Source organism: Macrobrachium rosenbergii, chromosome 44, assembly GCF_040412425.1.
Source record: "Macrobrachium rosenbergii isolate ZJJX-2024 chromosome 44, ASM4041242v1, whole genome shotgun sequence".
Classification (NCBI taxonomy): Eukaryota; Metazoa; Arthropoda; class Malacostraca; order Decapoda; family Palaemonidae; genus Macrobrachium; species Macrobrachium rosenbergii.
Window position 1 is genome coordinate 40,121,443 of NC_089784.1, and position 18,220 is coordinate 40,139,662.

The following is an 18,220-nucleotide window of genomic DNA, read 5'->3' on the forward strand; positions in this document are numbered from 1 at the left end:
CATTGGTACATGTTTGGAACCCAGTTCCTATTATGAAATTTTTATCACTCCGTGATTTATTAGTACAATCAGGAAGCTACACATTTCGTGATTTATATACAATCAGGAAGCTACAAATGTTTAATTTCCAATTCATGCTACTTCAGGAATATCCCCAATGGGGAATTATCACCGAAGGGGAATTTTTTAAGTGATAAATGGATTGGTACTGCCGGGTCTTGATCCCTCGACACAGTACCTTCCAACGACTCCATTTGATGGTCAAACTGTTGAGCCACCAAGATAGGTATAAGTTAATGGTGAATCTGCCGCACTTATTTACCCATCCAGAGCCGGGAAATTATACTTGGCTTCGGCATTAACCCACCTCCACCATGACAGCTCATTGGTACGTTTTGAACACACAGTTCTTATAAAATTTTTATCGCACCATGATTTAAATAAAATCATGAAGCTACAAATGTCATTTAATATCCAATTCATGCTACTTCGGGAATATCCCCGATGGGGAATTATCATCGAAGGGGAATTTTTTAAGTGATAAATGGATCGGTACAGCCGGGTCTCGATCCTTCGACACAGTACCTTCCAACAACTCCATTCGATGGTCAAACCATTGAGCCACAAAGAGAGGTTAAGTTAATGCCAAATCTGCCGTACTTATATACCCGTCAAGAGTGGGGAAATTATGCTTGGCTTTGTCATTAATCCACCTCCACCATGACAGGCAGTATTTATACCAAGAAATCCAGAGGTCACCCATTACGTCAATCCAGTTGAGAGCTTCTTAATCTTCTTAATCGGTGGTTGGAGGAAGATTTTATCTATAATATCTGAGTCCCATGATCCTTTTGATAGATTCATTGTATATCTTTGTTTAATGAAGGCTGATTCCACCATCTGCTCACTACAAAAATTAGATGTTGTAATAAGTAGATCCGACAATGATGGCAAAATCGTGATCATGGACAAAGACTTTTACCTTGACAAAATCAACCAACTCCTTAGTGATACAAACACTTATGACAAATTAACAAAAATCCCCTCCAAAATGTCCCCACAGCACTGAACTATTGGAGAAATTTAAAGTCATTAACCCAAAACTACCTTACTTTTATGGACTTCTCAAAACTCACAAAGATAATCTTCCATTCAGACCTTTCATCTCGTGCCAGAACTTTGTTATAAAATTTCTCCCAGTCACATTAAACATTTTGAAGATTTCTGTCACAAATTCAAAGAATTACAAATACAGTACCACTTCACAACATAAAACTTTTAAGCTTAGATGTAGATTCCCTATTTACAAAAGTACCAGTACAGGACGTTCTGCAGTTTTTGATGGAAAAATTAGCCCCTTATTCAGACCATTTCCCACTAGCCCTAGACAAAATAATAAAGTCAATTGAATTATGTGTATCAAACAACGTCTTTTCTTTCAGGGAGTCATTCTTTGAACAAAAATTCTCCACAATTTCTAGATGACTACTGTTGCCCAAGTATGTTTGCTCATTCTGCAGGGAACTAGGACCGTCTCTGTAGAACTGAAAGATGCATACTGGCACATCCCTATCACTACTCCTTTCCACCCCTTCTAAGGGTTTTGGATGGGGAAGGAAACATACAGATTCAAAGTCATGCCTTTTGTGTTAAATATTGCCCAAGAATCTTTACAAAGTTAGCAGCAATAGTTGTACGGGAGCTCAGGAAAGAAGGAATTCAGCTGGTAGCCTACCTAGATGATTGGCTAATCTAGGGATCCACCAGAGAAGAGTGCTCATGAAAAATAAGAATGGTAATTGGCAGACTCCAGTCAAAAGGTTTCCTAATAGATTGGAACAAATCCTGCCATACACCCAGCATTAATCCTGATGGGTTCTGGCACTCAGTCTTCAAGACCTAAATTTCATAATCAATCAATCACACTTACACCCAGCAGACATTTTCTCTGGCTGGGACTTTTTTGAGAAACTCTTCACAGCCAGCTGTTTTTTTCCACCAGCACTCAAACAAGAATAAGGAAAGACCTGAAAAGGTTCCTTTCACAGCCCAGTTTTTCCATACAACAGTTGGAATGAATTCTGGGTGTGTCAGTTTGCGTCTGTGATAGGTCCAAACCTCAGACTGTGACTGAAGGATGTAAACAGAGTCTGGCTCTTACAAGCAAGAAAACAGGCTTCACAATTACCTTCCTCTTAGGAGTCAGAGAATTGGGAAGATACTCTGTCCGTGTACTTGGAAGGGTCTCTGGCCAAACAAGTCAACCTGACCCCACTGTCCTTATGAGTGATAATACGCATGGATGCCTCCTTGATGTGTTTGGGAGGATCTTCAGGTAGCAGGAAGTTGGTCACCTTTTCTGAGGAAGTGCTGACTTTCTGTCTCTGGAAATTGATACCTTCAAAAGTGATCCAAATTTTGTTAGTTCTAGGTAATATGACGGCAATGTCTTGCATCAAGAGGTTGGGCTCATGCTCAGCCCCTCTCAGCGCTAGTTATCCTACAGTTGGCTCAAGCAAGGAAGTGGTACTTGTCAGCAGTTCACCTCATGTGGTCTCAATGTAATAGCAGACTCTGTCAAAGAGTACAGCAGCCTTGACCAAGTGGATGTTGGACAAACACTCCTTTCAATTAATTGTCAATATGTTTCCACACCTACAAGTGGACCTGTTTACCACATACAAGAACCATCAACTTCCAGTGTGTCTCTTTCCAAACCTGGACAATCAGGCAATAGCAAGAGACGCATTCTTACAAGACTGGAACAAATGGAGGACATAAAGCTAGTAGTTTTGAACAAACTACTGGTCGTCAACAGAACTGCTTACTTAGTGGCCTAAATTAGCCAAACAGTTGTTGGTTCCTTTAGCTTCAGCAATGGGCAAGGAATTACTGTCCACTGTTCTATCCCAGACAGTAGGAGGGGAAAGTCATACACATTCTCCTTTCTGAGCCATGACCTTCTTGTGTGGATTTTTAAAATCTTGCCTACTGTGAAGATTATTCACCCAACATTGCTAGGTACGTAGTGCAAAAACTACAGACTTTGTCTTATCTGACAATATCAGTCTGTATGGAAAGTGTGTTTAGATTACCTTTATGCTGAGAGCCCAGTTGAAATCTCTGTTGAAACAGTTATACATTTTTTTTATATATCTCTTAGAGGACAAGACAAGTGCCTTGCAATTAAAACAATCATGACATACAAGGTAGCATTGCCAGTACCCTTGCACTATGGTTTTGGAATAGATTCTAATATAGACATTGTTACTTCCCTTCCCAGGTCTTTTGCATTGCAAAGACCAGATCCTGCAAGGCTTCTCATTACCTTGTCCCTGAATAAGGTTCTTGGACTCCTGTCATCCTCTCAATTCAGTGGGCTCAATACAGCTACAACTCATATGCTCCAAAAGGCAGTCTTCTTGACTGCTTTGGCATCATGAGCTCAGAATTGTGAATTGGGCTGTCTGTGATGGGGACAATGTTTACATAACATATACCTGGTGTTTCAAAATTAGAACCCCCCCCTCCACAGAACAAATGGAAAGTTATGAAGTTTTCTGCTATAGCCTATCTCCAAGTATATTATTTAAAGTTTCTTTTAAGCTATTTTTCATTTTACATTTCTTGTATTTTCAGACTGAATGATGGAGTTAGATATAGCCATGGCTAACGACTCAGAGGAAATCAGATGGATTGACCGAATCCGGGCTATAACTTTCAGAGAGGCCAGGGATGCTGGCGCATCCTTCATTTCACATTCCTGGATAGCTAAATACGTTAAAAGAGATGAATCCTTTGTTAAAAGAAACTGGAACAAAAATCCATATGACTCATTGTGAAAAGAGTGAGAATCTTGGAAGGCCTGAAGTCCTTTCTCAGGAGTCAAAAGACATCATAGCTGAGGCAGTGGGTAGACCAAGAAAGTCTTTATGTAAATTGGCGCTTGAACTAGAAACAAAAAGGGGAAAGAAGAGAAGTTATTGTGCTGTATATCGTGAGTTGAAAAATCTGGCATCAAGCCATTTCATGTATTCAGCAAGCCCAACATCACTCGGCAACAGAGAGAAGACCGTGCATGGTTTTGTGGTTCATTTCTTAAAGATTGGGATGAAGCTGACTTTCTCCATGTTGCCGCATCAGATGAATTCTTCATTTACACAGTCAGGAAGCCAAATCATAAAAATGACATCATTTGGGCTGCAAAGTTGGATGATATCAGCGATGACGTGCGCTATCGCCAAGTTGTGAAATTTCCTGAATGTTTGGGAATTTTTCTCTGTTTCACAGCCAAACGATTAATGTGGATCATCAAAGAAAAAGGACAGTCATGGAATGGCAAATACTTCAGAGAAACTGTGCTTACTGGTGGAGTATTTGCTTTCCTCAAAGATCCTGAAAATGTATTATCTGTTATCAAATTTTGTTGATAAGTCACATGTTTTTTCAGACACGACTGCTTTGAAACAGTGGTATCGATTTCTTCTCACCATGTTTCAAGGCTCTTCAGAGTATCTTAAGGACAGGAACTGAACTATGATTGAAACATGTGCAGTATCAATTTCCAGAGAGAAATTAAATTCTCATCATTACTTTTGTTTTTGTCCATATCAATTTTAGTTTATTTCAGAAACACCCTGTACATCTAGCATTAACTAATGTCTCTGGCCTATCCAGACTTTAAGGAGAGAAAATCCCTTATTCTGATAATGCATTTCAGATAAAACATTATGCCTGATTCAAGCAAAGGTTTACATTGCAAACATCCCAAATGGTCTGTATCTTAAATGGGGAATTATTTTAGTGTTGATTAAAAGGATGACCCTCACTCATTTCTAAGTTGCATGACAGTGAACTATGATTGTTGAATGCTGAGTGGACGTAGTAAACGTCGACTACAAAAAATTTCAAGCTTTGACTCTCGAAATGGTCGAAAAAACGCAATTGTAAGCTAAAACTCTTACATTCTAGTGACCTTCATTTTGCAACAAATTGGAAGTCTCTAGCACAATAGATTTATGGTGAAATTTTGAAAAACTTTTTCTTACGCCCATGTGTAACTCGGCCGAAAATTTCAGAAATTCTTTCGTCAAATTTTTGCTCAGGAAAATGGCAATTTTGAGAAAATAACTCAGGTTGTAGCTTTTATCAGTTTTGAAATATTTTCATATAAATCACAATAATCTAAAATTTCAACCCTCAAGAATCAAAAAACGCAAGGCTAAAACTCTTACATTCTAGTAATATTCAATCATTTACCTTGCAAGATTGGAGGCACAATATTTCACACAAAATAATTAAATAGTCGTTCATAAAGATGAAAAACGCAATTTAAATAAATAACCTGTTCTTTTATCAGTTTTACTTTTGTATTTTGTCCAAAATTTCAATTTTAGTTTATGCGAAATGTCAAAAAACGCAATTATAAGTCTTACCTTCTAGTAATATTCAATCATTTTCATTTTGCAACAAACACCCTGTGAACATCTAGTCATCATTAACTAATGTTTGTCTCCATTGGCCTATCATTCTTGGTCAGGAAATTAGCTGTTTTGAAATAGATAACTGCCAAAATTTCAACCTTCAGTCAAATTTTCGACCGAAATGGTCAAAAAAGAAAATAAAACCTTATTCTAGTAATATTCAATCGTTTATTTGAAATCAGCATTTCAGATAAAAAAAAACATTATGAACATCTCCTGATTAATATTTGCACTGTTTTATATTAGCACTAAAGTTTTATATATGAAAAGGCAATTTCATTTTACAACAAAAAATAACTCTAGATGTAGCTTTTATCAGAAAAAACATCCAAATACAGTCTAGTAATATTCAATCAATTAGCTTCATTTTTCTAGCACAATATTTCGATTTATGGTGAATTTTTCCTATTAATTCATGCATCATTTTGTACAAATCAAAATCATTCTATCTGCTAAAAAAATTAAGGGCTTTAAGTTTTCCTTAAGCTCGATTTGTTACAATTTTTAGTTTTTTTGCTGTCATATATTCCAATATTTATATATGATAATGAATTTTTTCATTTCTGATGACCCTTCAGGCAATGACAAAAAATGAGCCAAAAGGAATTAATCTTAAAAACTAAGCGTGCTGTGATTTTTTGAAAAAAAATTTTCCGCAGCGCTAACTGACATCCACAAATTAGGCGTCGGCGTTAAAGTAAACACATCGTTGGCTTTCTTCAGAAATGTTTCTTTCAAAGAAGTCTCTGAGAGTACAGGGTGATCATCAGAGGTAGTATTCCTGAAATACTATTGCCATGAGGTAGAGCAAATTCAACTGCAGTGTGTGTCAGTAGGTGGTATGGTAAGTCCCTGCCCCATTGGCACTTTGGCAAGAAACTAGGGGTCTTCTTGATGTTGTGGTCATGCTGAGATATTGCCGGGGAAGGTGCAGTAATCCCCCAGCCGGACCTGGCATACTTAGGTGAGTCACCTTAATACTACAGGTGATAATACATATATGGGTTTGTGTGTTGTTACCTGTTATTTGTAACAAAACCCTAATGGTTATCTGGAATAAGGAACAGGTTAATTTGTAACTTTACCTTTGACAGAAATTTTATCTGAGTTGTTGAGGTTTATTTATTAAGAACTAAGCCATTTCCTCACTTTTCAAATTCTTTTGGAAGCTCCTTGTGGGAGATGAACAGTGGCTCTGCTATTAAAAAAAAAACAGATTTTGACTTAGGAAAAACCTATATATTTGGATAGCTGCTGTGAATCCTCAAACCCAACCAGAACATATATCTTGCATGGACCTGTCAAAAGCAATAAGGAAAATGGCTGCGATGTGCACTGTTGCCACATCTGTGAGAAGGATGAAGGGAGAACTATGGTAGTCACTGTAGACAAAGAGATAAGAGCCCTCTTTTCTTGAGCCCTTTATTCCTTTATATTCTATTCATGTGCCAACCACCACAATTGTGTATCAGTAGTAATTGGCTCAAAAAAGCCGTCCTAAAAAACGCCCTGCTCTTTCTAAGGCTTCTGACAAAGAGCCTAAAAGAATGAAGACGGTTATGAAACTCGAGGAGAAGGTGGAAGTTCTTGGTATGGTAAAGGAGGGAAAAAGTTTCGTCGTGGTTGGCTGCCATTTTAATGTTGATGAGAGCACGGTGAGGTATATAAAGAAGAAAGAGGCAGAGATACGAAAGTCTGTAAGCATGAGCTTCTTCAGTAGTGCAAAAACAGTTGCAACAGTGCGGGATAAAGCAATCATAAAAATGGAATCTGTGCTGGCATTCTGGCTAAAGGACTGCCAGAAGAAGAATGTGCCCCTCGACTCCAAATCATTCTCGAGAAAGTGCGACAACTCTACCAGCAGTTATCGACTGCTACGGAAGGCGATGACATAGTACAGGCAAAGGAAGGTGATGTAGAAGGGGAATTAGAATTCTTAGGCTTTGATGAACCTGTGCCTGTAGAAGCAGAAGAAGAAGAAGAAGAGTCCCAAGCAGCACCATCATCAGCACCTCAAGGTTTCCAGGCCAGCAAGGGGTGGTTCCACCAATTTCAAGAGTGGTTCCACCTAAAGTGTTTCTCTGCATGGGGAATCAGCTTCTGCAGACACTGAAGCAGCTGCAAAATATCCAGAAGGGCTACCACCCAGAACAGGTGTTCAATGTGGTACAACTGGCCTGTTCTGGTAGAAAATACCTTCCCTGACATACCTCATGAAGGATGAAGCTAAAGCCTCCAGATTCAAGGCCCAGAAGGATAGGGTTACCCTCCTAATGTGTAGGAATGCGGCTGGCTTCATGCTCAAACCAGGCCTCATTTACAAGGCTGCAAACCCCAGGGCCCTCAAGAATAAGAACAAGGCATTGCTGCCTGTGTTCGGGATGTATAACCCTAAGGCCTGGATCACCAAAGTCCTTACAGAGTACTGGTTCCATCAGAGCTTCATCCCTCAAGGTAGGCAATACCTGAGCAACTTGGGCATGGAGTTCAAGGTGTTGCTGATCATGGATAATGCTGGTGGCCACCTCTCGATCTTTTATTACAAGGGAGTCCAGCTCGAGTAACCCCCCCCCTCACCTCCTCCTCCAGCCTATGGACCAGGGCATGAGCCATGCCTTCAAGGTACGTTATGCCGGGAACTCCCTCCAGCACCTTGTGAATGCAGTAGACAATGACAGTGAATGAATTTACACTTGAAGACTATTGGCGTAAATTCATGATTGCCACGTCTGTCCATCATCAACCGATCATTGAAGGACATGAAGAAGGAGACCCTGAACGCGTGCTGGAACAAGTTGTGGATGGAGTGTGTTTGCAATTACAGGAGCTTCTCTCCTGAAGAAATTCAACATTCAGCCATTAATAAGGCTGTCCAGTTGGCGAGGATTCTAGGTGGAGAAGGCTTCGAGGACATCACCGAAGATGAATTCGGCACCCTCATTGATGCCCACTCTGACCCCCTGACGGACCAGGATTTGGAAGACCTGACAAAGTCTGCCAGTGAGGAAGAAGATACGCCAGGTTTTGGGGGAGGAGGAGGAGGAGGGCCTGAGTTTGGAATGTCTGTCCCAAGTTAGGAGAATGATCAAGGATACGCAGGAGTTTGTTTCAACATGGGATCCTTATGTGGAATGGTCCTTAGAGTTTTCAGACATCCTTGATTTGGCATTTGAGCCTTAAATCAAGCCCTCCCCACCATGAAGAAGCAGCGACAGTAGCTGCCTATTACCATGTTCATCACACGGATGAAGAAGGACCCTAAACCAAAGCCTCCCAAATCACCTGAAGAAGTGCCTCCCCAATCGCTTGAAGTAGTGCTTCCCAAATTGCCTGAAGAAGTGCCTCACAAAGCACCTCCTGAAGGTGAATCCCTCAGAGGAGCTGTAACTCCTCTGCTGTGCTGTGCAGTCATATCTTCGTCATTCATCGAACTGCACAGTTAATTCATCATCATCATCTTTAATCAGTATTTCATCACATGATTGAATATGTACTGTACATAGTATTAAATTTTTTTAAATGTGCATATTGTTTCTCTCTCTCTCTCTCTCTCTCTCTTTGTGAATTACGTATAAATACCAGTGTTTCCCCTTTAAAAGAAAACGGGACAGCTTGTAACTGTATGAAAGAAAATGTGTGTGGCTGAATATGTAGGGGGGACTGGACTGTTTTCACATACAGCTGTAAGCCATACAGTACGTACTTATTTTTTAATGATAAAATGTTTAAGATGACTTTGAAATGATATTTAATATAATTTCAAAGATTAATACAGTAATAGGATAATAGTTTAATGTGTATTTGATGTAGGTTGGTATTTTTAGGCATACTTTGGTGTTTGAACTTTCAAGATAGGCAGTTACAGTAAACCCCCCATATTCTCAGGGATGCATACCGCACCCCCGCAAATAGCTAAAATCCACGAATACTTGAAACCCCTTTAAAAACACCTGGAACTGCCTATTTTGATAGTTTAAACACAAGAAAAACCCTCTAAAAATGCTTTTACCTAAGTATTTTAATAGTTTTAAAACAAAAAGTGCATTTAGTCACGAAAATATGAAAATACAGTAATTAGTGAATATTTCTCAGTGAAAAATACCACGAATGGGCGAATTTTCCACGAATGATGGGTAGATATGTTCCACAGAGAAATCTGCAAATACATGAGTCCACAAATCGTGAGAATGTGAACTCGGGTTTACTGTATATGCATTTTTAGAGGTGAATTCCAAGTATTTGCAAATTTTAACTATTCGTGGGGGGGTGTCTGGAACACATCCCCTGCGAATACAGGCTGTTTTGTTACATGCTTAGTTGCAAATTCCAGCTCTTCACCCAGTGGCATTCCTGTGGGGGGGTGGCTGTTTGAACCCCCCGGCCCCAAAGTGAGGGGGCTCCAAAATGCAAAATTTAACCATTGCTGCTATGACAGGACAAGCTAAATCCAGTGGCCCCAAAATGGTCAAGGGCCCCATTAAATTTGGACCCGAAAGTTTGGGGCCCACTAAAGGGCCCCAATTTCCAATTTTGTGAACAAAAATGTTATGTAAAAGAAGTAGGGCTCTCCAGGGGACCCCTCCCAATCGTAGAGCCCATTATAGACCTTCTCATACAGATCGGAGGAGGGTGGGTAACGTTGATTGGGGTAAGGGCAAGGCCGATCTAAGGCAAGTGATTACTGCTTTTAGGGGTCCTAATTATCCTCTGAGGACCCCCATAACTGGATTAAGTGGATCTTCATTTATTCAATGTACACCTAGTTTTAAGAAATAAAATTTCTGAAATGTGCATTTACAAGTACCTTTAAATAAAATGATCCTACAACAATTGCTCATATTCTAAAAGTGCCCCCTACCCCCCCCAGCTGCTTTGGCATGGGCTCACCTCCCACCCCATAAGAGGGGTCCCAAGTGGACTGTGCCCCCAACGTCTTCACCTTGGAATTGGCCTTTCAGTAAGTCAACAGAATTAACTGTACCATTTGGCCAGTGCTTCATTAAAATTTCACTTGATTTTCATTTAATATTTCTTTCTTCCTTATTAACCAGCTTTTACCACTTTACAGGGTACATATATTTTAAAGGGGTGATGAGGTGGTAAAATGTTGGGTTAAGAATTTAACCTAACCAGTCTGTAATCCAGGAAAATCACTAATTCAGCACTTGCAGGTCCCAGTGATGCCGGATCAGTGATGGTCACCCTGTTATAATTATATTAATATCTCTCCTTACAGCCTGCTTTGTATAGGCTTAGCGGTGACAAGAATCCTCTTCATTTGGACCCTTCCTTTGCTGCAGTAGGTGGTTTCTCAGAGCCCATCTTACATGGGCTGTGCACATATGGTATTGCAGGCCGCATCATCTTACAAAAATTCTGTGGCAATGATGTCCAAAAATTCAAGGCCATGAAGGTGGGTTAAACTTTTGTGTGCTGCTTTCTTTTATTTTCTTATTGCATCTAGTATTCAAAATTAGATGTTTGAATATAATTAATCTGTTTATCATTATAAATTAATTTCATCTTTGCACTATATTTTTTTCATTTAATTACCTAGGAAATTATTCAGTTACTCAACTTTTACCAATTTTAATTCTGGATTTCAGTAATCTTTTTCTTTGCTTTTCTATACCTTCAAGAAATGTCTTACATTGGTTTTATTACCGTAATTAAATAAAGAACACAATAAATTTCATCAGAGGTGGGTGAAGTTTCAGAACATATGAAGCATAATCATTTTTATGAAGATTAAGTTAGCAAATAGAAAAAAAATTTTAAAAACCATTTCAAAGTATTATGGTATACTAGTGTTTCATTAAGAAAAACTTAATTCATCTGTAATCCAGGAAAATCACTAAAATTGTCTGTTTCAGCACTTGCAGGTCCCAAAAAATTTCAATGTCCAGATCAGAAATGGTCGAAAAAACCAATTGTAAGCTAAAACTCTTACATAGTATATTCAACCATTTACCTTCATTTTGCAACAAATTGGAAGCCTGCTTTTTATAGAATTTTGCTTAGCGGTGACAAGAATCCATTCTTCATTTGGACTGTTTTATATTCCTTTGCTGCAGTTTTATATAGGTGGCAATTTTGTAAATCAAAATACAAGCCCATGGTTGTAGCTTTTATCATGGGAAATATTTTCATATAAATCTCGATAACTATGGTATTGCGAAATGGTAAAAAGGCAATTGTAAGCTAAAACTCTTCATTCTAGTAATATTCAAAAATTCTGAAGGCAATTTGATGTCCAATTTCTGAAAAAAATTCAACGCCATGAAGGTGGGTTAAACTCTTTTGTCGTAATGTGTTTACATTTCTTTGTAAATTTTCTTATAAATGTGCATCTAGTATTCAAAATTAGATGTTTGAATATAATTAATCTGTTTATATATTATAGATATTTTTCATGTAGAATACAACAGAAAATAATTAATTTCTTTTAATTTTATATTTGCACTATAATTTTATTTGAATTTACTCGACCGAAATTACAATTTTAGCTAAAATTACATTCAGTAATATTCAATCAACTTTATTTTACTAGCACAGTATTTCAATTATAATTCTGGAAATTCTTTCAGTAAACCGTTTTTATATTTTTAAACTTTTATATTGAAAATGTGCAATTTCTATATACTTCAAGAAAATAACTCTTGTAGCTTTTATCAGTTTTGAAATATTTTTTAAATTACGATAAATAATTAAGTAAGAAGTCTAGTAAATTCAAATTTCATTTTTCAGTGCACAGTATTTGATTTAGAATTTTGAAAGTACAAAGCATAATCATTTTTATACAATACAAAGAAAAAAAATAATCCGTTAGCTTTAACCGTTTTGCTCACAGAAAAAAATTTTTGAAAAAGCCATTTCAAATTTATTATGATATGATATTTTTCATTTCCAGTGTTGCATACTAAATCAGGCAATAGCCAAAAAAACTCTTAATCTTAAAAATTCATTTCTTAACTTTTTTGTTGAATGAAGTGGGATTGTATTTATAAATTCTGAAAATGAGATTTGGATCAAATGTGTGTGTGTAATTTATTCACAGAAAGCTTAAGAATAAACCTTATAGCCCAGAGGTAAATTTTCTTATTACAGGCCAGGTTTGCTAAGCCGGTTATTCCAGGTCAGACACTTGTGGTAGACATGTGGAAAGAAGGGACAAGAGTCTTCTATATGTGCTCTGTTAAAGAAACCGGGCAAAAATGCTTGACAGGTAATGGGTTATTGTAATAATTTATCATTTCAAATAAAGCTGTTCCATTATGGAACATAGTAGGTTGTTATTAAGTACTATCCTGTAATTTGAAATTTCATGCTTCTGGTACCATTTGTTTGAAATGTTTGTTTTGCCTGTGTTACAATAGTGAATTTTGAAATTTTGCTAACACCAAGTATATTATGACAGAGGTGATAAACATTTATTTGAGAATGCATTATGCATATATATATATAATTTATATATTTTTTATTTTCATGATTAGGAGGATATGTGGACATAGTAGAAACATCTGCCACAAATGAAAGCTTCTCTTCAGCTTCCACTCTTGGGAGCGCAACCTTTTTTCAAGAGATGGCACGAAGACTAGCAGGAGACCCATCTCTTGTGAAGAAAGTCAATGCTATTTTCCTGTGGAATATTAATTCAAAGGGCACATTAGCTGGACAGTGGAGTAAGTGTGCATCTATAGCTTCATTTTGTGACCTCATATTTCATTCACATTTCAGCTTGAATCTGTGAGGATATCCAGCAGTTTATTAACCTACTGAATGTTCTCTTCACTCCTTTAAATTATTACTGCTTTCTTTGCAGCTGTCGATTTGAAGAATGGCTCTGGAAGCATATATGAAGGTGGACCCAAGACAGGTGAAAAACCCAGTGTCAAAATAACTATAGAAGATGAGGATATGTTGGCTCTGATGTCTGGTAAACTGAATGCACAAAAAGCCTTTTTAAGTGGGAAACTAAAAGCATCAGGAAACATTATGCTAATGCAGAAATTACAAGGACTTCTGGTACCACAATCTAAAATGTAGAAAGGATATATTTCAAAGTATAATAAATTTTTTGTATGTAATAGTGATTGTAATATTGGTAGAAAAATACTCATTCCACTATAATGAAGTTTATTTTTCTTAGATGGAAAAGGATCCTTTTCTAGTGAATTGTGTAATAATTGTGGAATATATATAGTTTACGTGTAATCATTCACTTGTAGGGAGAGAAAAATTGAGACTTACTCTTATATATCTTAATATGTATATCTTCAGACTATTTTTCTAAATATATAGTTATAGTTTATATGTTTTAATGTGGTTTATAAAGATTCAGTGGCCTTTATGTAAATTTATAAACATCTTGCAAACCAAATTTTTATGCATTGCAAAAATAAGTTCTTGGTACCTTGCATAATAAACATGCTATATAAGCAATAAACTAGGGATCATTAGAAAGGCAATTCAAGCCATTGCACAGTAAATCACAGTGTTATTTTTGCAGGATGGGTATACCGGTATACCGTATTTAGCAAGTTTCCTATTTACAGTGTGGACCCAAACGACAGTTCATCTATGCCTTTATCCAGATTTAACTTTACTAACATTCTTGAGATAAAAGTGTTGTAATGTGCATAATGCTCTCAATATCAGGACAGTGTTAGCTGCAAAATTATTTAAATTGAGCTGTCATCTGTCCTTTTTCACAACATGGTTACACTAGCAATAGGTGCATTCCTATGTAAATTTATAGGAGTGCACCTATTGCTAGTGTAACCATGCTGTGAAAAAGGACAGATGACAGCTCAATTTAAATAATTTTGCTGCTAACACTGTCCTAATATTGAGAGCATTATGCACATTACAACACTTTTATTTCAAGAATGTTAGTCAAGTTAAGTTTGGATAAAGGCGTCGATGAACTATCGTTTGGGTCTACACTGTAAATAGGAAACTTTCTAAATATGGTTTTATACCCATCCTGCAAAAATAACATTGTGATTTGCTGTGCAATGGTTTGAATTGCCTTTCTAATGATCCCTAGTTTATTGCTTTATAATGCATGTTTATTATGCAAGGTGCCAAGAACTTATTTTTGCAATGCTTTAAAATTTGATTTTTAAAAATTTGATTTGCAAGATGTTTTTCATTAAATTTAGAAATGGTTTTATATTTTGGAGAACTTTATTAACTTGTCACTTTGGCCTTAAAATTTTTATTTTCTCTTTTTGAACCTAAAAGCAATTTTTTTATTTTGCATTTTTAATGAATCAATAGAGTAAAACAGTTTTTTTAAAATTTTAGAAAAAAATTAGTATCCCAACCTGAAAACAAAGTAACACAGACTATATAAAGCAATCAATAAAAATCTCTGATCCATTTTCTTTACACATTTTAATGCAAAATAGCTTGCTTTAATAATTAAAGATACAAACTCATATTATTAGAAAGCAAAGTTTTTTTGTATGGGAAGAAATTAAATGGGTATCTCTTAATACTTTATGTATAGCAAATGTTTCTTTATAACAAAGAATAGAAATCTGTGCAAGAACAGGTTTCATTTTGTTTTAACAGTATGTTTCATTTCCATCAATTTCATTTTCGTTTTTAACATAGTATGATGAATTACAACTACTCATCCATCGTATGATGAATTACAACTACTCATCCATCAAATGACACCAAAATGAAGATCAGAGTGTGGAAAATAATTCACACTATCCACTGAAAAGATATAATGCAAAATATATACACTGAGTGGGGTGCTAAGCAGTCGAGATGTTATTACAAACTAAAAAATTTATATGCATTGCATTTCATACAAGAGGATTGTTCAGTATTAGCATTAAAACCATTTTAACACCACTAAACCACCTAGAGATATTGGAGATTATGTAAATTTCACTTTGTGTAGTTCTTTTTCGGTAAAGATTGCACTTATGTTGGTATTAGATTCATTATAATTCAGCTCACACAGATCACTAAATACAATCTTAAAATTATAATGGACAACTCTGTAAGGTAAATTACCAAGGAACATGTTGCATTGTAACAGTGTAAACAAATGGTAATTTTTGGAGAGAAAAATTGACTATCTGGAAAGGCAGTTAAATCATAAGATTGTGTTATTGGGTATCATTATAATTATGCACCTGTATGTATAAAACAGGTAAATGAGGTTTATTATTCTAATAGAAATTTAGGTTTGAATACCACTGATATATATAGCTCAACAATGTAAAGACATATAATATACCGCTTGGACCAAAACTACACATTGAAAGTAATATAGGACTGCTTACAAGATTTTTTCTCACTTTTCATTTGTACTGACACTTTTTTTGTTATCCATATAATACAGTATATGATTTATAAATATTTTGAAAGTTTTAGTGCTTTATAATCAAATTCTAGTATTTTCAAGTTTTGGTCCATTTTGATTTCAAATATCCTTAAAATTTCCATCTAGTTATTTTCATAAGGAAAGTTTTGAAAATTTCTTGAAGCAAGTCAGTCTTTCAAGAGTACATTATGGTCAATACTGTCTACACTTGCCATACAGAATATAAGTGAAAAAAGACTTTCAAGGTAATTTTCTTTCACCTAACAGTATGCTTACCACATATGCTCAATTCTGTTCTGTGAAAAAATTCATATTGTTTTTAACGCATTTATAACTAACCGCTTTTGCTTATACATACTGTACATGATTATTATTATGTTGTTTACCCAGATCATGGAGCTAATTCATTTGGCTTAGGTGAAAATAATCACTCTTTATAGTGATTACTCTGAAAGTGCTGTATGGTTGCTATAATCAAAGTGCCTCAGAGTATTGAAAACTTGAGAGATATATGTATTAAGCATTTACTAGTCAGCTGAAACTTTATTTTCTAGCTGTCAATTGTACATTTGTTTGTATGACCAACATGTAAAAAATCCATTCATTCAGCAAGTTAGTAATAATAAAAAATTTAATAAAAGTGTGTATTTAATTAGAGCTGAATTTGGTTGAATTAACTTTATATTCAAGAGCTGAATTTGGTTGAAGTAACTTTATATTCAAATTTATTCACAAGTGAAGTAGCCATTTCGGAAATTGATTAAAGTAGTTGTGTATGCCACTCAACTTTTTAATAATAGATTACCTCCTAATCAATTTCCCAAGTGCCTGCTTCAACTTATGAATAAATTTCAATACTATAAAGTTTTCTTCAACAAAATTCAGCTCAATAAAGAAATAAATTTTAATAATATTTTTAATGGCCAACTGACTGGGTCGAGTTTCCATGTTGGTCATGTAAATAAGCATACAGCTTAAAAATAAATTGCAGCCTATGAAATAATAAAACCAAACTTTTATAAATGAACAGCAGCAAGTTAAAATTTGCTCATAGGCAGTTATTCTTTCATTTATACATACACCCAGTTTTTAGAACCAATGAAACCACTGAACAAACTAATATAAGAAATGTTAGCTTGCATACTTTAACAAACTGGATTTAGCAATCTTTTCTTACATAGCCCATTTTCAAGAATTTTCCATATTTTTTTTTATTTCCACATTTCCTATAAAATCTGTAGGGAAGTACTGCCATGCTGATGTTCCAAAGACCAATTTCACTGTCAAATTTTGATTTCTATACCTAAAAAATTAAATTACTAACTCATCATCATCAGATTCTACCTTGTCAAATATTGGTACAGGTGGTGGTGCATACATGGGTAGCTCCATACTAGAATATTTGTTTTGCAGTGGAACTCCATTATGACCAAGTGCTTGCTCATCATTGTCAACTGATTCATTAAATCTAGGTAAATTATTCTCCTCCAGGGTATGAGCCAACCTGGTATCAGTGGATGAATTTTGCAAACTGGAGGTGGAAGGGTTATTTTCAGATTGGGAATATTCAGTATCAATAGTTGATGAGTTGGTATTTGGAGCATGATCATCTGATTTCAGATATCCTTCTGGAGGTGGCAACTGACATGGATGGGGCAAACTGGTTTCAGTGGGCAAACTGTTATTCAGTACCTCTTCATTTGGATGAATACATACTTCAGCAGGTGGCGCATCTTTATCAGATGTTGGAAAATCATGGTGGTCTAAATTATTAAGTTGATTTTCTTGGTGGTTTAAGTTTACAAATGAGTCAGCAGGAGAAATTTTGCAGTCATTAGGTACTTCACCACAGTGCTCTGAATGACCATCAGTGGAACCACTGGCATCCCCAAAATCAAGAGTTTCTGAATGGGCAACATACAGTGCAGCAGGTCGCCTTCTGTAGGAGTCATACGTTGAATATACTTCCGAAGTATTCAAATTGTTAGCTTTCTGTGCATTATTCTGGTCAGTCAGATTCTCAGGAGTCGTTATTGTTCTTGGGTTTCGGAAAGTAGACAACCTATTCTCTTGTGGCAAATTGTATTTGTCATGCTGTCAAGAAAAGAGAAAATTAAAAGATGAAATTATCAATTATGGATAATTCAAATTATAAAAGGACTACACATAAGATTAGGGCATACTACATATTAAAAGTAAAATCAGTTATTCAAGTCTCATTTAAATGCTGTTATGTTCATTTGTGTAAATATGGCTAGCTATATGAATGTTAAGAATACATAGGGCTGGCACTATGACATTTAAGAATCATAATTCAGTGGTCTCCTTAACCTTTTTGTTTCACCACAAACCCATCAGATCCTTTACCCAGCCTTTTAAGCATCTTTGC

At 36.0% G+C, this 18,220-nt stretch overlaps 2 protein-coding genes across 3 annotated transcripts in view; one reads left to right on the plus strand and one right to left on the minus strand.

Moving 5' to 3' along the window:
- Positions 1-16,075, plus strand: part of Mfe2 (peroxisomal Multifunctional enzyme type 2) — a 130,561-nt gene extending 114,486 nt beyond the window's left edge. Inside the window, exons 13-17 of one of the 2 annotated variants that reach the window (XR_010850420.1) lie at positions 10,720-10,896; positions 12,591-12,708; positions 12,977-13,165; positions 13,306-14,201; positions 14,242-16,075. Coding sequence is in view for 1 of the 2 variants with exons in the window: in XM_067088388.1 (XP_066944489.1) it covers positions 10,720-10,896; positions 12,591-12,708; positions 12,977-13,165; positions 13,306-13,529 (708 nt within the window). In the remaining variant the exon portion in view is untranslated. Of the gene's footprint in view, positions 1-10,719; positions 10,897-12,590; positions 12,709-12,976; positions 13,166-13,305 lie in introns of both variants that reach the window. The other variant, XM_067088388.1, reaches the window with a different exon arrangement.
- LOC136829549 (uncharacterized) overlaps positions 14,976-18,220 on the minus strand; it is a 112,809-nt gene continuing 109,564 nt past the window's right edge. Inside the window, exon 7 of the mRNA XM_067088387.1 lies at positions 14,976-17,925. Within this exon, the coding sequence (XP_066944488.1) occupies positions 17,143-17,925 (783 nt within the window). The 3' untranslated portion in view covers positions 14,976-17,142. The remainder of the gene's footprint in view (positions 17,926-18,220) is intronic.